The sequence below is a fragment of the Callionymus lyra genome, chromosome 8 (assembly GCF_982586985.1).
Source record: "Callionymus lyra chromosome 8, fCalLyr1.hap1.1, whole genome shotgun sequence".
Classification (NCBI taxonomy): domain Eukaryota; kingdom Metazoa; phylum Chordata; class Actinopteri; order Syngnathiformes; family Callionymidae; genus Callionymus; species Callionymus lyra.
In genome coordinates, this window is record NC_141825.1 from 2,135,091 (window position 1) to 2,153,037 (window position 17,947).

At 40.9% G+C, this 17,947-nt stretch overlaps 1 protein-coding gene across 1 annotated transcript; it reads right to left on the reverse strand.

The window, feature by feature from the left end:
• Positions 1-961: 961 nt before the first annotated feature.
• On the reverse strand, positions 962-17,438 carry ano10b (anoctamin 10b). The gene is made up of 15 exons (XM_087798191.1): positions 17,303-17,438; positions 9,816-10,054; positions 9,541-9,714; positions 9,248-9,385; positions 8,884-9,000; positions 8,612-8,728; positions 8,199-8,537; positions 7,522-7,704; positions 7,400-7,455; positions 7,258-7,332; positions 6,741-6,905; positions 6,487-6,678; positions 6,278-6,415; positions 4,570-4,686; positions 962-4,510 (listed from the first exon to the last, which is right to left on the reverse strand). The coding sequence occupies exons 2-15, from the start codon at positions 10,039-10,041 to the stop codon at positions 4,487-4,489; spliced, it is 2,061 nt and encodes a 686-aa protein (XP_087654317.1). The 5' UTR covers positions 10,042-10,054; positions 17,303-17,438; the 3' UTR covers positions 962-4,486.
• Positions 17,439-17,947: the final 509 nt, after the last annotated feature.

Here is a 17,947-nt window from a genome sequence, read left to right on the forward strand (position 1 = left end):
TTAATAAATCATCACTTTATTCTACATTTAATGAGTATTGATTTAACACGAGAAAAATACTTTTTAATTTGCATAAAAAAACAAATAAAGGATTACCTATTAATCTATATTAATTGTTAGAGTTGTGATCTCGCGGACGCTTCTTACTCCCATTACGCGCACTCTAAATTTAATGTCGGATGGCTTGGCTGTGATCGCGGAAGCTTCGGATAGTTTTACTCCAGTAGGGAACGTGTAGAATAAGCGCTGACCTTCTGTCCTGAGAGCATGTTAGAGTAGTGCATGTTTCTTGCTTCCAGTAGCATGTATTGCTAGTAAGTAGTTCTGAAACATCTTCGCCGACGTAGTAAATGTAATAGCCGGCTTGCCACAGGCAATGTTGGCATTTTTTTTAAACTTATCTGTAGCACATTCAAACTATAAACATGACTTTCTTATTGTACGACACAGTGTGATTACATTCAAATAAAACCGGGGAGTTAGCTTGAAGGTTCAACACGCATTTAGTTCATTTGTAATCAGAAACAACACAGCTAGTTATTAAACAGTGCCGCGGTGAAGTTAGTCTGATATTGGATAGTCGACGGACATTCGCTTCAGCAACCTCAATTATTTTTTACTTTGAGGGAAGTTATACGTATAAAACATATAAAAATGTTGTTTTGAGGTGTGAAGGTTGAAAACAAGTAAAGGCATTAAATACAGCTGATTTAGTTCAATGATCTCACACTGAATTCGAGTGTTTTCATCCCAACATCGTGAAGCTATTGAGAAAAAACACTAATATTTACATATAAATATATATTTAAAATATTTTGAGAGGTGCAAAACATATCAAAATTTTGATTGAGTTTGATTGATTTTGATTTAGTTCTATGATCTGTTGGGGTTTTGTTCCGATTAACCGACCCCTCCGCAGTCTCGAATATGTGGTGGTGGTAAAAAGACACAGACACAAGAATGAGTTTAAGAGAAAATGCTTGTTTAGTGAAACATGCAAAAGTCAGAGACACAACTTACATGATTAATGGACGCTTAGCAAGCAAAGACTATGCCCTTGGACAAATGAAGTCTGAAGAGGCTTTGCTTGAGGTGCACAGACTTCACCTCAGGGATCTGATGTCTTCATACAATGAGTTGGTGGAAACTGCCAGATCTGATTACATCAGGAAACTGGTAGCAGCAAAAAAGAAAAAACCCAATTTCTTTTTTTAACACTATCAATTCTCTTGTGTCTCCTGCTCCTCAAATCACGCCTGTCTTCTGTGAAGCTGACAGCAATGCACTGTTGAGATTTTTCATTGACAAAATTAAATTTATCAAAGAGAAAATCTCCCCCCTTTATGTGGAACCCCTTCTGTCACTGAGACTGTCTCCACCTCGTGGTCTTCCTTCAGTGCTGTATCTCTGGGTGATATTTCAGCTCTGGTGAACAAGATGAAACCCTCCTCTTGTTCGTCCCACGTCCTTCCTTGTAGGCTCTTTATCAAAGTATTTGATGTAATTGGCCCCTGGGTTACCAAAATGGTTACCCTCTCCCTTTCCTAATGCATTTAAACGTTGTGGAGCCTTTGCTCAAAAAGCCAGGCCCTGCCCTGACTGACCTCAGTAATTTCAGGCCTATTTCTAAGCTCCCTTTCTTGTCCAAGATCTTGGAGAAGGTGGTGTCTGAGCAGCTGTCTTTGTTCCTAGATTAGAGTGACATTCATGAGAAGTTTCAGTCTGGTTTCAGCAAACGTCACTTTGCAGACACAGCCTTACTGAAAGTGTCCTATGACAGTGGTATCTTGAAGTCGGCGGAATTTGGGTAAATACACTGTTCTGGTTCTCGTCATACCTTTCTGGGCGCAGTTTCGGTGTATCTGCCAATCAAATGAGGTCTTAATCAGCGGACCTGTTGTGTGGAGTCCCTCAAGGTTCTGTTCTGGGTCATTTATTGTTTTTACTGTACTTGCTTCCCCTGGGTAAAATCATTTATAGATTTCCTCATGTTTATTGCCACAATTCTGCTGATGACATCCAGCTCTACTGCTCATTTCATCCAGCTTAGCCCCAGAGGCTGAGCAGCTTAGTCAATTGTTTGCTAGAAATGTAAAATACATCATTCCCTCTAATTCTTCCTTCGAAGAAGCTGAAGTGCCACTTAACTGGAGTCAGTACATTATATATATATATATATATATGTGCATATACATGCATATACTTACAGCTGCATTTTCAGCCAGCAGTAGGAGGAAGAGAGGTCTTCGGTGCTGATACCGGCGTAATAATCTCGTGAATATTTTGTTTCTAATATTTCTTTATTTCTTCTTACCAACTTGCAAAATGTGCTGCCAGCAGGTGTTGGCGATAGTGTTCCTACAGCTGTTTGCAATCATCGTTACATAGTAGTAGAAGAAGAAGCCGTCGCGTCATTTCCGGTTAGTGCGTAGTGGCATTGTTTGGTTTGGGACATACTGTCTGTTGAGAATTTGCATACTAGTTAGTACGTACACTATCCTGATGCATACTAACAGCCAGTATACTATGAGAAGTATGTTATTTGAAACACAGAATAGTAGTAGCTTGTCTGAACCCACTTCCGAGAATTCGCCACGGCCCTAATTCTTGTCTAAAACCACTTCCTGTCTGAATCGGCTTTCGGTCCCAATCCTCTATGTCAGTACACACAATTACACTATTCACACGAGCATACACATTGGGGCCCTCATTCATGCACACTGGCCTCTCTGACTCATTTAACAACAAGACAAAGACAATCGATCACTTTTCAGATTCTTATTACAGAATTGACAGACAAACTGACCTGATGTTTTAAATGAAAGTTAAATGTTGTTTTATAGTGTTGGGCCATCATTTTGCAATCCCTACAAAACACAACTTATGAGCGATTTGAAAATAAACCAACCTTTGAATCATTACAAACAAAACAATGACCTTCATATAAAATGTTTTTTGACGTGAGGAAGGTTTATGATCGTTATTATCACTAACACTACATGTTCCTTCTAGCAATTTTTAATTTCCCCTAATATTTTTTTTATAGAAAACCTCGGTTTAAATTATTTAAATCCCCAAAATTTAGAGCTTGAAAAATTAACTTGTGTTTTTACGGAAGATTTAAATAAACATATTCTGAACACATATTTATACTTAAATTGATTTAGAGTAAATATGAATAAAATACAAGAGATATCATTATTTATATGAAATAAATGTTGTTTGTATGTGTTTGTTTAAGTGTCATTATAAGAGAAGGATGACACCATGATCCCATTTCTGTTCATTAGTAAATTTCCAATATAAAATTATATTTATGCAATACTTTTTACATTATAACTATAGGAGCCTAAACTTGGTTAGTTGTTACTGATATACTGTATAATTTTGGTTTATATAACAAGCTATTTGAGTTTTTTTATTTCATGGAAACGTTTTACGCTACTTACATAATTTAAGGATGGGCAGTTTAACATATTTATTGTGGATGTTTGTTAACAGGTTTATGTTTGATTAATATATAGCGCTTATTAACATGGATTTTGGACATAAAATTCAACTTTAGTTATAGTGTCTTATCATAATGAAACTTTCCAGATAAGGCTATATTGAAGAAAAGAATAACAGATCCCAGCAACTCGACAATGAATCACAGCATGACCTGCATTGTCCAGTTGTCTGGAGTGTAGTAGCACCGTTTTGGTTCTTCCTTTATATATTTAAGATTATTACCAAGTTTTGCAATCGTCAAGTTTGACTTTAATATCTTGCTTTGATTTTCATTTATAATCTATAGTCTATAAAGTCTATAATGTTGATGTGAGAGCTAAAAGTTGCTCAACACTCTCTTCAAGCGTTACTTTGTCAAAACCACTTCTTTGTTGACTGTGCGACCTTGATTATTTAATGAGAAGAGGGAAATGTGACCTTTTTCTTATTTTTATTTTTTATTTTTTTATTGTGAAACGCAACAAATTGCTGTTATACTTCCTATTACGCTGTTTTTTGTGTGACCACTGCATTTTAAAATATCTGCTATAACAGAGCAAGCAGAAGGGACATTGAGCTTTAAAAAAAAAATCACTGAGAATGAGCTATTCTGTCACCTCATATATATGAGCAGCTGGATTTCCAGTCGTCACCAAACACCCGGACCGTCAACAACTTTACTGTCACCTGTGTCTGTCCAGCTAAGACTTCCCTCTCTTCCCTCTCACTTTGAATCAGAGTTTCCCCCCTGTCCTCCAGTTACGTTTGTCACGTGCCCCGATCTGTTTCATGTCCTTTGCCTCTGCCTTAAAGTTCCTCTGAGATTGTTTATAATCAGGTGTTTTGGTAAAACAACATAAACACTTGTGTCACAGCCAGACACGTGTATGTACAAAGATGTCACAAGACTGAATATCGAGTTGTAACACTGCAGACGCAAGCAAGCAAGCGGCGTCTGATGTGGCAGCTTTGCAACATCACTTCACTACGAACAACGTCAGGTCTGGTATGTGGTCAGTTTCTGCGGAGAGAAGCGAACTTCAGAAGACGATGACACAACTCAAGATTGTGAGAACGGACCTGCTGCCTCAGAGCCTCCATGGACCTGAATTCAATATGTTCCCTCTTCTTCTTCATCCAGTCCGGCTCGTCTGGGATAAGAACCGCCAGGATCCCCTTCACGATGATGATAAGGTGCTGCACACAAAATACACAAACACACAAGCAAGTTGACAGTATTTTTTTTACCACGTGACGTCACAGCGTAAATCTTTAACAAACTGCAGTGAGGCTTGATGAAACTAAGGGGAATGTACAAATGATACCAGAGAGCTTTATTTGAAGTTCGGAAACTGTTCTGCAGGGTTCCAGCAGCATGTTAGAAAACTATATATTCTAAGTTCATCCGCTGGTTTTTGGCAAAACTTTTTTACTCCCCACATTATTTAAATTTCTCCTTTTTTGAACAGATAGTCAACAAGTCGTCGTGGGAGAGGGCCTTCGCTCATGGCTGCATCTACAAGACCGTGCTGGTGGACCTGTCAGTCAAATTTAAAGGAGAAGACATGGTGGTGTTTGGTTTCGCACCAGGTAGGGGGCTTGAGGGGCTTGTATTGTGGCTAAGAAAATGTGAAATTTGGGTTAAAATAGAACCAGGCTAGGCGGCATGGTCCCCCACCAGGTGGCGGGCTTGGACTTAAGAGAGAATTACATCACAATGAGTTTTTAGAATCCCTTATTAGTCCCGCGAGGGGAAATTCAACCATTCACACATACTGATGTGAGTAGGCTGCACACTTGCGCCAAGTTCACCATCAGGAGCAATCAGGGTGAAGTGTGTTGCTCAAAAAGAAGGCAGGAAAAGGCTGAGCAATCAAAATATTTATTTTAAATTTTTGTGGAAAAGTAACACATCATTATTAATACTATAATATAGATGCATAAATAAATAATTAAATATTTCTAAGAAGAAAAAAAAAAGAGTTGATTTTATAGTATATTATATTATTATATATACATTATTTTATTGTCACAAGGCGCCGACGAGGACGGCAGCCTCTCCAGTAGCTCCTCAGCAATAATCAATAACTTTCTGTTTTTATTAATCATTTTTATTATAATTTTTTCAATGGATACTTTTGAACATGTAGAGAATCGTCTTGTTTACTCAAGAGAGGATCTGCTGTCACTGAAGTCAATGGCACAGGCTGGAGATCGTCATGCGCTCCCAATGGAACTTGAGCGCCGCCATCGGCAAGAGAATAAAGGCTAAGCTAACGGACAATCGGAGACTTTACTTTTTTTATTTTATGAATCTATCGTCTGTATGCTAATTGGAAAAACTATTTCCCGAAGGAGACCGCCAAAGTTCTATCTATCTATATTATATATGGTAACATGTCAACGAATATAAAAAAATGTAACAATAATAAGATAAAAAGAAAATTACTTAAATCAAAATGATAAAAAATATATATATTCTTAATAATCCAATAAGCGGTTAAATGGGGCAATAAATCTTTTCATCAGGAATTTGAGAATATTTAAAAAAAACAATATTACTAATGACATCTTCATAATAATAACATTATAAAAAAAAGTGAATTATTCGAATTGAATTATTTTATTAAACAATGAAAAACATATAATAGATACATTAAAATTAGATCATGACAAGTTGTTTTAAAAAGTGCAGTTATGAAAGCAAAGATAAACAATAATGAAAGACGTGATCAATATCTGTAATAACTGAAGAACAACAAGGCCTCAGGGCAAATCTGCTACTCACCTCAACCCCGACAGCCAGCAGCAGCAGCTGAGTGCTGCTTAGGCCGCCGTCCCGACCGGCCGCTTGGAGTTGCGGAGACAAAATCAGCAGCCAGCAGTTGGAGACCACAGACACAAAACTCAGCACCTCAAATGCGATCTGGAAGACATGATTTGATTCACAAGTGCTGGAACAGGTCCGGGTTTGGGTTCACAACCATTTGAGTTCACCTGCCACACCCCCATGTTGGCTGCCGGAGGGGAGAAGGGTTTTCGGAAGAGCTTGCAGATCTTGTAGGCGTCTGACCGGATCTCTGTCAGGTTGTTGATAAGCAGCAGCACAGCAGTTAGCGGGTAGACGCTGGAGAAGAGGCTCAGGTACCCGAACTGGACCAGCAGCTCGATGTACTCGCTAAACAGACCCTGACAGAACGAGTCGGATCAAAAAACTAAAGTATTACAATTTCTCTTGAAGTTGGACTTACAGGGAAAACTGGAAGATGGATCTGGTTCCTGAACTTGTCCTCCTCCGGGTCGTCTTCCTTTTCTGTCCTATGAGAGGTGTTAAGGAAACGATCCACCAGGAAGGGGATGATCACCTCCGAGGCCTGGTTCACCAACTGAGTGATGACTAGTAGGGAGGCCAGACGCTGGACACAAGCAGACAGACATTACATACTTGTGAGTAAGATCAGATTCAAAATTGTCAATATATAACCTTTTCTTTATTTAATTGTTCTTTGGCAAAAAATATTATTTGCATATTTGTTACATTATTGTCTATCTTATTTATTTAGGTATTAACATGTTTCTTAAGATAATTTACTGTAATGGAATGTCATTTTCTACAAGGATCACATATTCATTATTGAATCATTCACTTACAGGTGAAGCTAACTTGCCCTACTCTCTGTCAATCATTTTTTCAAAGGTCTTGACATTCACATGGAGTATAGAGGTAATTCGAGCCTCAGCACCACCCCAGTGGAGAGACAGAAATACCTTTCTCAGCAGAGGCACATCCTGCTTGAAGAAGGCAATGTGGAAGAGAACAGCGAAGTAGTTGAAGAAGGTGAACTGTGAGAGAGAAGAGATGAACGGAGGAGCATTCCAGTGTCCACGAGGATGATGGAGATAAACTCACCACTAAGACCTTTCCCGTTAGGTGGTTCTGAAAGGCAGACTCCTCCCTGTGGTTCTCTGAAAAGACACAGTCAAACCTTTAGCGAAAACTCAGTACGGCTAGGAAGAGTCTTTATCACTCACCAAACTCTGTGAGAGACTGAGCCACCATCTTGTAAATGGTGGCGAGCACGTTGGTGTAAACAATGTGAAGAATTGATGGCATATAGAGGAGTGTCTGGGACAACCAGGAGTCCCATTCATGGTGCAGGTGCTGCACCTGGGCCTCCCCCCAGTAGAAACACATCATGCCTATTACCACCAGACCTGAGACCAGAACGGAGTGCATAACCGCAGAAGTTATTAGCTCCCAATATCGGGTGTGTGTGTAGTGTGTAGTGTTCAAAATGAGATGTGTAGTGTTCAAAATGAGATGTGTAGTGTTCACATTGAGATGTGTAGTGGTCACAGTGAGATGTGTAGTGTTCACATTGAGATGTGTAGTGTTCACAATGAGATGTGTAGTGTTCAAAATGAGATGTGTAGTGTTCACAGTGAGATTTGTAATGTTAAAAGTGAGATGTGTAGTGTTCACAGTGAGATTTGTAATGTTAAAAGTGAGATGTGTAGTGTTCACAGTGAGATTTGTAATGTTAAAAGTGAGATGTGTAGTGTTCACAGTGAGATTTGTGATGTTAAAAGTGAGATGTGTAGTGTTCACAGTGAGATTTGTGATGTTAAAAGTGAGATGTGTAGTGCTCACAGAGCTGTTTCACAGTGAGTGAAACATGCCACCTAAAGCAGGATTATGTGCTGCCTACCTAAAAACAGCCCCACAACTGGAACAGACACAAAGGCCATCCGTACTTCCCGCTGCCACTGAGGAATCAGTGGCTCTACCCGACCTGTGACCGGATTCACCCCGAGGTCACCATGGAAAGCGGGCCGAGGTTCTGCAAATCGCTCAGCCAAGTGGAAGGTTCCCCAGCGGTAGGAAAGTGAGGCGCTATGCCGTTTCCACAGCTCCAAGACCACTGTAGACCAGAGCATGCTGAAGACAGCTTGGATCATGTGACCGCTGACTACCAGTCCAGAGTTGTCTTCATCAATAATGACCGATGAGCCTGACATGGACTCAGTCATCTCCTTCTGGACCTCACCTGTGGCAACACATATCTGACATCACTGACTTTCAGTGGACACGCATGCAAACAACCACACACACCAGACAGACCTGAGAAGTAGGTGATGGTCAGACCCAGTAGGGCGGGCGGTAGTAGAGACAGCGTGTAGAAATCCAGAAAGCTGAAGTAGAACGCTACCGTGCTGCCGAAATACTCGTTCACAGAGTCTACAGCACACAATGAACACCAAAAGTTAAATAGTTTTTACCTGCTTCTGCGTGTGTATTTATGTGTGTGTACCTGTGCATATGTGTGCGGATGTGTTTGTGCATGTGTATCTACTTGTGTTTGAGTGTGTGCATGCAAGAGTGCGTCTTCTCACCAAGGGGCTGCACTAACTGATTTCCCTTGTACCAGGCCTCACTGAGCTCTCTTAGTTTTTTCTGGTTATGAAGAGGAAAACTGTCCATGATGACACCAGCTGACTCCAACTTCTGCCCTGCAATATCACCAGAGGAACACAACTTTAGAACACGAGAACATGCACAAACAAACACACACAGCTGTTGAGTGGATGACTTGGAGGAGAGCAGAGACGCTGAGCTCAGCATTTCATCAGGGATCAGGATCAAGGTTAAGAAAGCGACTTGTTCATCAATACACTGACAGCGACACACTGCATTTGCAGACTCACTTGCACAACACAAACAGTAGGAGTGAACACTGTTTCACTTTGTGTCACTCACAGATGTTGTCTCTGTTCTGCAGCGGGCAGCTCTCGCCTAGACCAGGGACCCTCAAGTCTCTTTGAGCCCGCAGACCCTCGAGCTCATACTTGACCACATGCTGCCTCTCTGCCAGAGTTAGAAACACCTCCATGTTGTCTGAGATAGAGTGAGATAGAGGGAGAGAGAGAGGGAGAGACACTTTCAACAAGGAAGAAACCCAGGACCCTCCAGAGACATTAGGTCTCTCAGTTGATCTTGAAGATTTCTGGCTGCTTTGTTTCGGTCCTGCACTCTTGACATGTCAGCCGTACCTGAGTGTTGGAAGGCGTCTCTGTCGTGGTAGCTGAAGGCTTCCATGTCTCCACTTTTGGACCTTCTACACAGTCCCAATTCTTCAGCGGCTCGGAGCAGCGTGCAGCGTGGAGCAGCCACCACAATGATGTCACTGCTGGCATCCTCTCCTGGGTGGGCAAGTAATGCTGCACCTGTAAGTGAGTGATTTAATAATGAATATGTGACCTTAGATCCATGGGCCATGAGCTATTGTATATATTACAGCTATTATTTTAATCTTGTGATCTCTGACCTCCATCCTTCTGCGATGTCGCGATCAGTCTCATGATCCATCTTTTGGTTTCCGGTTGGACCTTCTCTCTGAGCTTCAGCAGCACAAGGGGCTCAACCGTGTCCGACATGCAGCATGGACAGCTGCCTTTGGTCCATCCTGGTCCACCCAGACTCCCAAAAGCCTTCTCAGCAGGTGACTTGTCCTCTTCGCTGGACTTTACTATGTCTCCTTTCGCTTGACTCATGATGGACGATGAGCTGCCGGTAAACAACAGGGAGGTGACGACAGTTAATCAAACAATGATCCACTTTACTCGACTATTGTAGCAATTTGTAAAAATTCACACAAATTATGGTTGACCCAATTACCATTGGGATCTTTGGAAGAAGAGTTCAAGGTTATACGGACACAAGAGGTGCTGAAACTTTTGCACTCAAACATCCATTTTGACCCGTTTCATACAGTAAAGGAAACACTGGGAGCCTTTAAAAATGAAATGTGATGCCATATAAGGATTACTTACTTTTTTAAGCTTTATGTTATTACTATATAAACTATAAATGTTATTTAATACAGTTCCATTTATTCCTTGATTTAAGGCAGACTAGTTATCATAATCATTTTTTACATTTCTGATTAAATAAAAATTATATATTCGAACAAACTAAAGTAAAATACAGTAAGATGGGTTTGTGAGCGCATGTGAACACGAGCCTTAGCGACAGTGCTGCATGAATTTGTCTTTTACAATAACACTTTTGTTGTCAAATAAGTGAATGAGAGGGCTGCTCGATTTTCCTGCATCACTGGCTAGCCCGGCGAACATCCTTATCTGAGGAAAGGTGGAGACCCCAAACTGCAATGGGGACATTGGAGCACATCCTCTAAAAGCTCTTTGTGATGGCCATTACACCTGGCGCCACAACCGGGTGCTGAACTCTATTGCAGAAGCCATCAGCAGCTGCAGCTGTGTGCCAATTACACCAGTGCAGTAACTTATGTTAAGGCAGGAGTGCAGCCTAAGCCAGGACACAAGTCGGTGTCAACGGGGATCCTGTCATCAGCTCGAGATCAGCATCTCTCATTACAACTAGAGAAACAACTGAGATTCCCTCGACACATCGTCAGCACCACCTTGAGGAAAGATTTACTCCCAGTCTATGAAGCAACCAAGAAAATGATCATCATGGAGCTGACGGTGTCATGTGAGGATTGCCTGGGTGAGAAAGTGGACCAAATATGTACATCAGGTCATTGGCTGTCTAGGGCAGGGCTGGAAAGCAAAGTGCATTCCTATTAAGGTAGGCTACAGAGGTTTTGTGGACCAGACACTCCTCAGAGCCCTCAGCGTACTTGGGATCACAGGTGGACAGCCAGGACCCGAGCAATCAAAAGCATCACTGAAACAGCAGAAAAGGCTTCAAGATGGCTCTGGATCCAGAGGGAAAGTCCATGAGGACAAGTTAGTACCACCTGAAGACACCACGGTCTGATCAGCCATGGTGGGGTGGCCTGGAATCGGGTGTATGATTGCTGAAAGACCCAAAACAACCTTTAAATCACTGATGATGTGTTCAGGAACATCAGATGATGTATGATAGAACTATTAATATTCGTGTATGAAATCAGCGCGACCAGGGAGATGCTATAAAAGGAGGTGGATAGACCATTTGGATATTCCAAAAAAAATTATACATTTAGAAATATTATAATTAAAATAAGTCTGTAATTCAGATATATTTTTTAGGCCAGCAGAGAAGGCTTTGCAGGCCCTGACAGCCCACTACTGATAGGCTGTACAGAATATAAGAATGCAAGTAAGCAAGTCATTTATATTTGTTGAGCACTTTTCCAGACCAGGATCACAAAGCGCTTAAACAATCAAAACAATACTCAATAAAATTGTATGCTAAAAGGTCAAGAAAATCAAGGAAAAGCCTGAACAAATGAAATTGTCTTAAGATGTTTCTTGAAAGAGTCAGTAGACTTCATCAAGCGCAGAGGGAGAGAAAGATGGTTCCAAGGCTTAGGAGCAACAGCCTAGAAGGATTTCTCTCCTCTGGTCCTGAACCGTGTGCGAGGAACCATCAGTAGATTCTGATCCACAGACCTCAGAGCCCGAGCTGGGGTGTAAGGCTGGATCAGATCACTGATGTAAGGAGAAGCCTGACCATGAATAGCTCTGAAAGTAAGAACCAGAATTTTAAAATTGATCCTGAAAGGAACGGGCAGCCAGTGAAGAGATTTAAGGATCGGAAATTTGAGTTCTTCTACTAGAGCGAGTCAGAATTGTCGCTGCAGAGTTCTGTATCAACCGAACACCCAGAACAGAACTTAATGGGACTTGATTGGCAGATTTGCTGAAACTGCGCCCAGAAAGGTATTAACGAGAACAACTGTAACACAGTCAGTCCCACTTCATTTCCCAATCTTCTCAGCAGTATCTGTTGATCAACTGTGTCAAAGGCTGAGGACAGATCCAAGAGAACCCAAACAGTGTATTTACCCGGATCAGCCGACATCATGATGTCACTGGACACTTTCAGTAAGGCTGTCTCCGTAGAGTGATTTTTCAGAAACCAGACTGAAACTTCTCATGAATGTCGCTCTGATCCAGGAACAAAGACAGCTGCTCAGACACCACCTTCTCCAAGATCTTGGACAAGAATGGGAGCTTAGAAATAGGCCTGAAATTACTGAGGTTAGTCGGGTCTAAGCCTGAATTTTTGAGCAAAGGCTCCAAAAGCATTTTTAAATGCATTGGGAAAAACCCCTGTGGAAAGGGTAAGCCAGGGGCCAATTACATCAAATACTTTGATAAAGAGCCTACAAGGAAGGATGTCGAATGAACAAGAGGAGGGTCTCATCTTGCTCACCAGTGCCGAAATATCAGTAGACACGAGAGAATTGATTGTGTTGAAAAACATGTGGGATTTTTCTTATTTGCTGCTACCAGTTCCCCTCGCCATCCCGTAGGCCCTTCACATTACCCTACTATAAAGTGTGAGATTTGGGCCCGGCCTACCCTTCGGTACGTCATCAATCGTTGCAGCTGACTGATTATGACTATGACGTCAGCAGAAACGACTGAGAACATGCCTGCAACAGCAACACTGGCTTTGCTCCTGGCTTTATGTCATTATATATTGTCTTTCTACAACAAGACGCCAACCAATCCGGAGAAAAAGATATCATCAAAACATCCTAGTGCTGTTAGAAAAATTCACGGTAAGTTTTTGCTTGAAATTAAGTTTTGTGTAACAGATCACCATGCTCTAATGATACCAGCGATACATGTGTTTCTTCTTTGTTGTTTTTTTTAAAGTATGCAAACGGTAGTGAACTAAAGTTTGGAACTTATTGTGGATGTGTTGATTGACGTATGTCAAGGTTAATGCACTTTTCACGACCACAATTGTAAGCGGAATGCTAAACGTGCTAGCAATGGTCAATACAAGCGATCTATTTACGCGTTTCTTCATTGTTGTTTTCTAAAAGAATGCAAACGGTAGAGAAATTAATTTTGGAGCTTATTGTGATGTACATTGAGGTGTATGCATTTTTTAAGAACGCATTTGCAAGCTAAAAATAGTCAATATATGTTTCCAGTGTCCAGGGGCGACTGCAATGTTCCCAAAAGAGGGCATTCTCTCAATCAGCCTTTTCATACAAAGGCATTAAAGAATGGAATGGGTACTCAGACAATCTAAGGAACAAAGCAGATTTTCATCGCTTCTCACAGGCTGTCAAAGACTGGCTTTTAGACCACCAGTCCTGCTCGCACTTATAGTACCAGACGGGTATTTGGCCATCAGATGACATTATTAGATTGTACTGTATTTTTGTATATTATTGTGTTTTTTCTTTATTTGTATGTGATGTATTATGTGAACTGTCTGCATCTTTGTTGAGGACTACAGATGGAAAGTAGCATTGTGCTAACTCTGGTGCAGCCATCTTTTTAATGTAACTGCACATTGTCCTTTTAAATAAACTGAACTGAACTGGACAGTGAAGGTCGAGGCAGCTGATAACGAGTTTAACAATCAAAGCACCACAGCTCGGGTACCAGTCCCTTTCTTTCTGGGTAAGAGGAAGCATGCTTCCACATTGTTGAAATCCAGGTCGATTCCTGTGCCACTCATGAACTCTGACAACTGCTTCTCCACAGATTTAATCTCTGAGTCTTCAGGCTGTGTGTCTGGGGTTGCAGCAGCAGCTCTCGCGTAACTTGAGGGCCGAATTTTTAGTCCAGTCACAATTACTTTGCAGAGTTTCCCCCGCTGGTCCAGTTCATCAACTCTGTTCCCAAGAGTGACGAGTTTTTATAATCAAATCTTTCTCCTTGTTGGCCTCTCGCAGCTGTTGGATTTCTCCCATCATCTTCTGCATCGCCTTCATTCCTGCTTTCACCTCTTTCATCTCTTCCAACAATAAATCCAGTTTTAACTAACCTTTTTTTTTTTCACACTTGAAAACTCTTGTCTCTGTCTCGGTCAAAGTTTCCCAGCAGGCACGAACCTTCACCGTCGAGTTCCAAGCGAGAACTCAGTCCGCGCAGACTGAATATTTAAACATTAAAAAATGAAATACAGAAATTCTTCCTTACTCCCAAATAGAACCTCAACATCTTCTTCTCTGCTACCTCCAGCTCTGCTTCCTGCCTTTTCCTCAGTGCCACTGTCTCTAGGGTCTAGGCCATACAGCATCGCTGCTCTCTTCACTGTCTTGTACATCTTTCCTTTTATTCTGGCTGATATTCTTTTATCACACATTACCCTTGACACTTTTCTCCACCCATTCCACCCAGCCTAAACACGTTTCTTCACCTCTTTTCCACAATCTCCACTGCTCTTTTGTGACCCTGATCTGGAAAAGCGCTATATAAATACAAATTACTTACTTACTTGCTTACTTACTAAATACTTAAAATCCTCCACCTTCTTTATCCCCACTCCCCTGTAGCCTAATGGCTCCTCTCGTTGATATGTATATATTCTGTCTTGCTGCAACTAAGGTTTTAAGAGGTTTTCCTCCACCTGGTCTCTGCTCTCACCACAGATCAAATCACGTCATCTGCAAACATCATAGTCCATTGAGATTCCTGTCCAACCTCATCTGTCTATCCATCACCGCCGCAAGCAAGAAGGGACTCAGAGCAGAACCCTGATGTAGTCCCACTTCCACCTTGAACTTCTCTGTCACACCTACAGCACACCTCACTGCTGTCTCACAGTTAGTAAACATTTCCCGCACCAGTCTAACATAAGTCTCTGCCACTCCAGCCTTCCTCATACGGTACCATAGTACTTCTCTCTGGACCCTGTCATAGGCTTTTTCCAGATCTTCAAAGGCACAATGCAGCTCCCTTTGCATTTCTCTACCAACATTCTTAAAGCAAATACTGCATCCGTAGTACTCTTTCTAGGCATGAAACCATACTATCTTTTTATATTTCATGTTGTAGTGCTAATTATTGTAATTCTTATCTTATATTCATATAGTAAAACATAGAACTTGCATGTTATTACAGTGTTAGTAAGTAAGTAAGTAAGTCATTTTTATTTGTATAGCACTTTTCCAGACCAGGGTCACAAAGCGCTTAAACAATCAAAACAATATTATATATATAATAAAGTATACATTTTAAAGATCAAGATAAAACTGATAACACAACAGGAGTTCCAGAAAATCAAGGAAAAGCCTGAACAAATAGAAATGTCTTAAGATGTTTCTTAGAGGATTCAGTAGACTCCATCAAGCGCAAAAGAGAGGAAGATTGTTCCAAAGCTTAGGAGCAACAGCCTGAAAAGATTTATCTCCTCTGGTCCTGAACCGTGTGCATGGAACCATAAGTAGGTTCTGATCCACAGACCTCAGAGCCCGAACTGGGGTGTAAGGCTGGATCAGATCAGTGACGAAGGAGGAGCCTGACCATGAATAGATCTGAAAGTAAGAACCAGAATTTTAAAGTTCATCCTGAAAGAGACTGGAAGCCAGTGAAGAGTTTTAAGGATCGGAGAAATGTGAGTTCTTCTGCTTGAGCAGGTTAGAATTCTCGCTGCAGAGTTCTGAATCAACTGCAGGCGAAACAGCTCCTTCTTGTTAAGACATGAAAACGAACTGTTACAATAGTCCAGACGAGAAGAAACAAACGCATGGATTACAAGCTCCAGATCATGTTCTGACAACATTTTCCTAAGTTTAAAGATTTTTCTCAGTTGAAGGAAACAGTTCCTGGTCAGTTTTCTGCAGTTTTGAACTAGAGACATGTCTTTATCAAAAACAACACCCAGGTTTCTCAGGCTCAGTTTGACAGACTGACCTAAGTCACCCAAGTACTGACTCAACCCAGGAACCTTATCATCAGGAGCAATATATAGTTCCTTTATTTTTGTGTATACTTTTCTGTTACTCTTGAAACATTAACACAATTTATGGGATTTCTGCATTAATAAAAGGAGAAAACAACTTCTACTCCTCACAAACTAAACCTCCAATAGCAACAGCCCATAGTTTCATCTTTACAGAAGAGTCTGAGAGACAGAGATCAGGTGAGTTTCTGTAAATGAAAGCTGTGGTACGCCCTTGTCATCTGCCCATCTTAAACGTATCTTGTTGTATCCACATCGTCATATAATATTGTTTATCAAAAACCTCATCGTTATGAATCCTTCACTCATCCATTGGAAGTCTGGGAAAGAAAAAGGGAAATAAACGTTAAAAAATTAATTTCTCTGCCCCCTCTTCTTGGAATACTCTCCAAACGGAACTACAATTGTGAACTTTATTGCATTGTGTTCTTTCCACTCCATTTTAAAAAACAAAGTAAATCCACTGAACAGTGCCTATGTTTTTAAATTGTTACATGTTACAAGGAAATTAACAATAAACCTGATTTTTGACTTTTGACTTTGATGATGTGTGCTGCTGCTTTTCTCGGCAGGTTCGCCCTTCTGAAAGAGATCTTGATCTTAATGAATCTTTTATCTGGTTAAATAAAAATAAAATAAAAGCAATTATATATTTATAGATTGAAGTGGAGGAGGTAAAAAATGAATTTTGCTAAATGAATTTTGAATGAGATGATGAAATTTGCGTAAGCTGGCTGCATTAATACAGGCACAAATATTAACACCAGGAGCAGATTTGTCAGTATTTAGGTACATTACAGCGGTACAAGTGGCAGTAGTGAAAATAAAATGCTCATGATTGGTACAAAAACTAAGGTAGAACTATAGTTGCATGCAGAGGTCAAAGATCAGTAGAAGAGTTGTGTGTCATCTTTCTTCGTCACTGATCACAGGCAGTTTAATGTTGACACGTTTGACAGGAAGTCCGACAATGCAGACCAACCTGCCAGCTGAGGAACTCCTTTTATGACTGCAGCAGATCACACCCCCTCTGCTGACACATACACACCCCCACACACACAAGAACAGAGTCAAAGTAATTTGAAGAATCTATTCTTCCCAAAACAACAATACACTTGAACACACACTTACCAGCCGCAGTCTGGATCCTCCCTGTCTGCTCTGAGGGTGTTTATGTACACTAGTGTGTTTGTGTGTTTGTGAAAGACAGAGAGAGAGAGAGAGAGAGAGAGAGGGAGAGAGAGAGAGAGAGAAAAATGAAAGGGAAGTTCAGGAACTGCAGGGTGTGGACAGTTGACTCCTCCTCTTCCTGATCACTGCTCCGCTGGGTCCTATAGCCTGTTCACAGAGTGGTCGAGTAAGCATGTGTATGGCCCATTTACCTATGGTACCATTACTGTTGCCAAAGCTTTGTAAATATTTTTGTCACTCATTTCAGAATGTGAAACCTAATATTATATATATTCATTGCACATAGAGTAAAATATTTTAAACATTTACTCCTTGAAATGTTGATGATTTATAATATTAAAATAAGACCAATGAAAAAAACGATATTTTAAACAGAAATGTCAGAAAAGTTCTGCAAAGTATGTTCATTTACATAAATGGACCAGCACCCGCTGATGACATGGCTCCCCAAATCCTCACCAAGGTCCCAGGCTCTGGAGGAAGAGTGGAGAGGCACAGAATCCATGTTGCTTGAAGTCCAGTGTGAAGTTTCCACAGTCACTGATGATTTGGGGAGTCATGTCATCTGCTGGTGTTGGTCCACTG

What these genes read in the sequence shown, in the direction of transcription:
- ano10b (XM_087798191.1), bottom strand. Translation starts at nt 10,041, where the DNA reads ATGAGTCAAGCGAAAGGAGACATAGTAAAGTCCAGCGAAGAGGACAAG. An exon ending in GCAGAACAGAGACAACATCT is followed by an intron (nt 9,001 to 9,247) that starts GTGAGTGACACA and finishes GTGATATTGCAG; the next exon opens with GGCAGAAGTTGGAGTCAGCT. An exon ending in TGCTGGCTGTCGGGGTTGAG is followed by an intron (nt 4,687 to 6,277) that starts GTGAGTAGCAGA and finishes TTTTGTGTGCAG; the next exon opens with CACCTTATCATCATCGTGAA.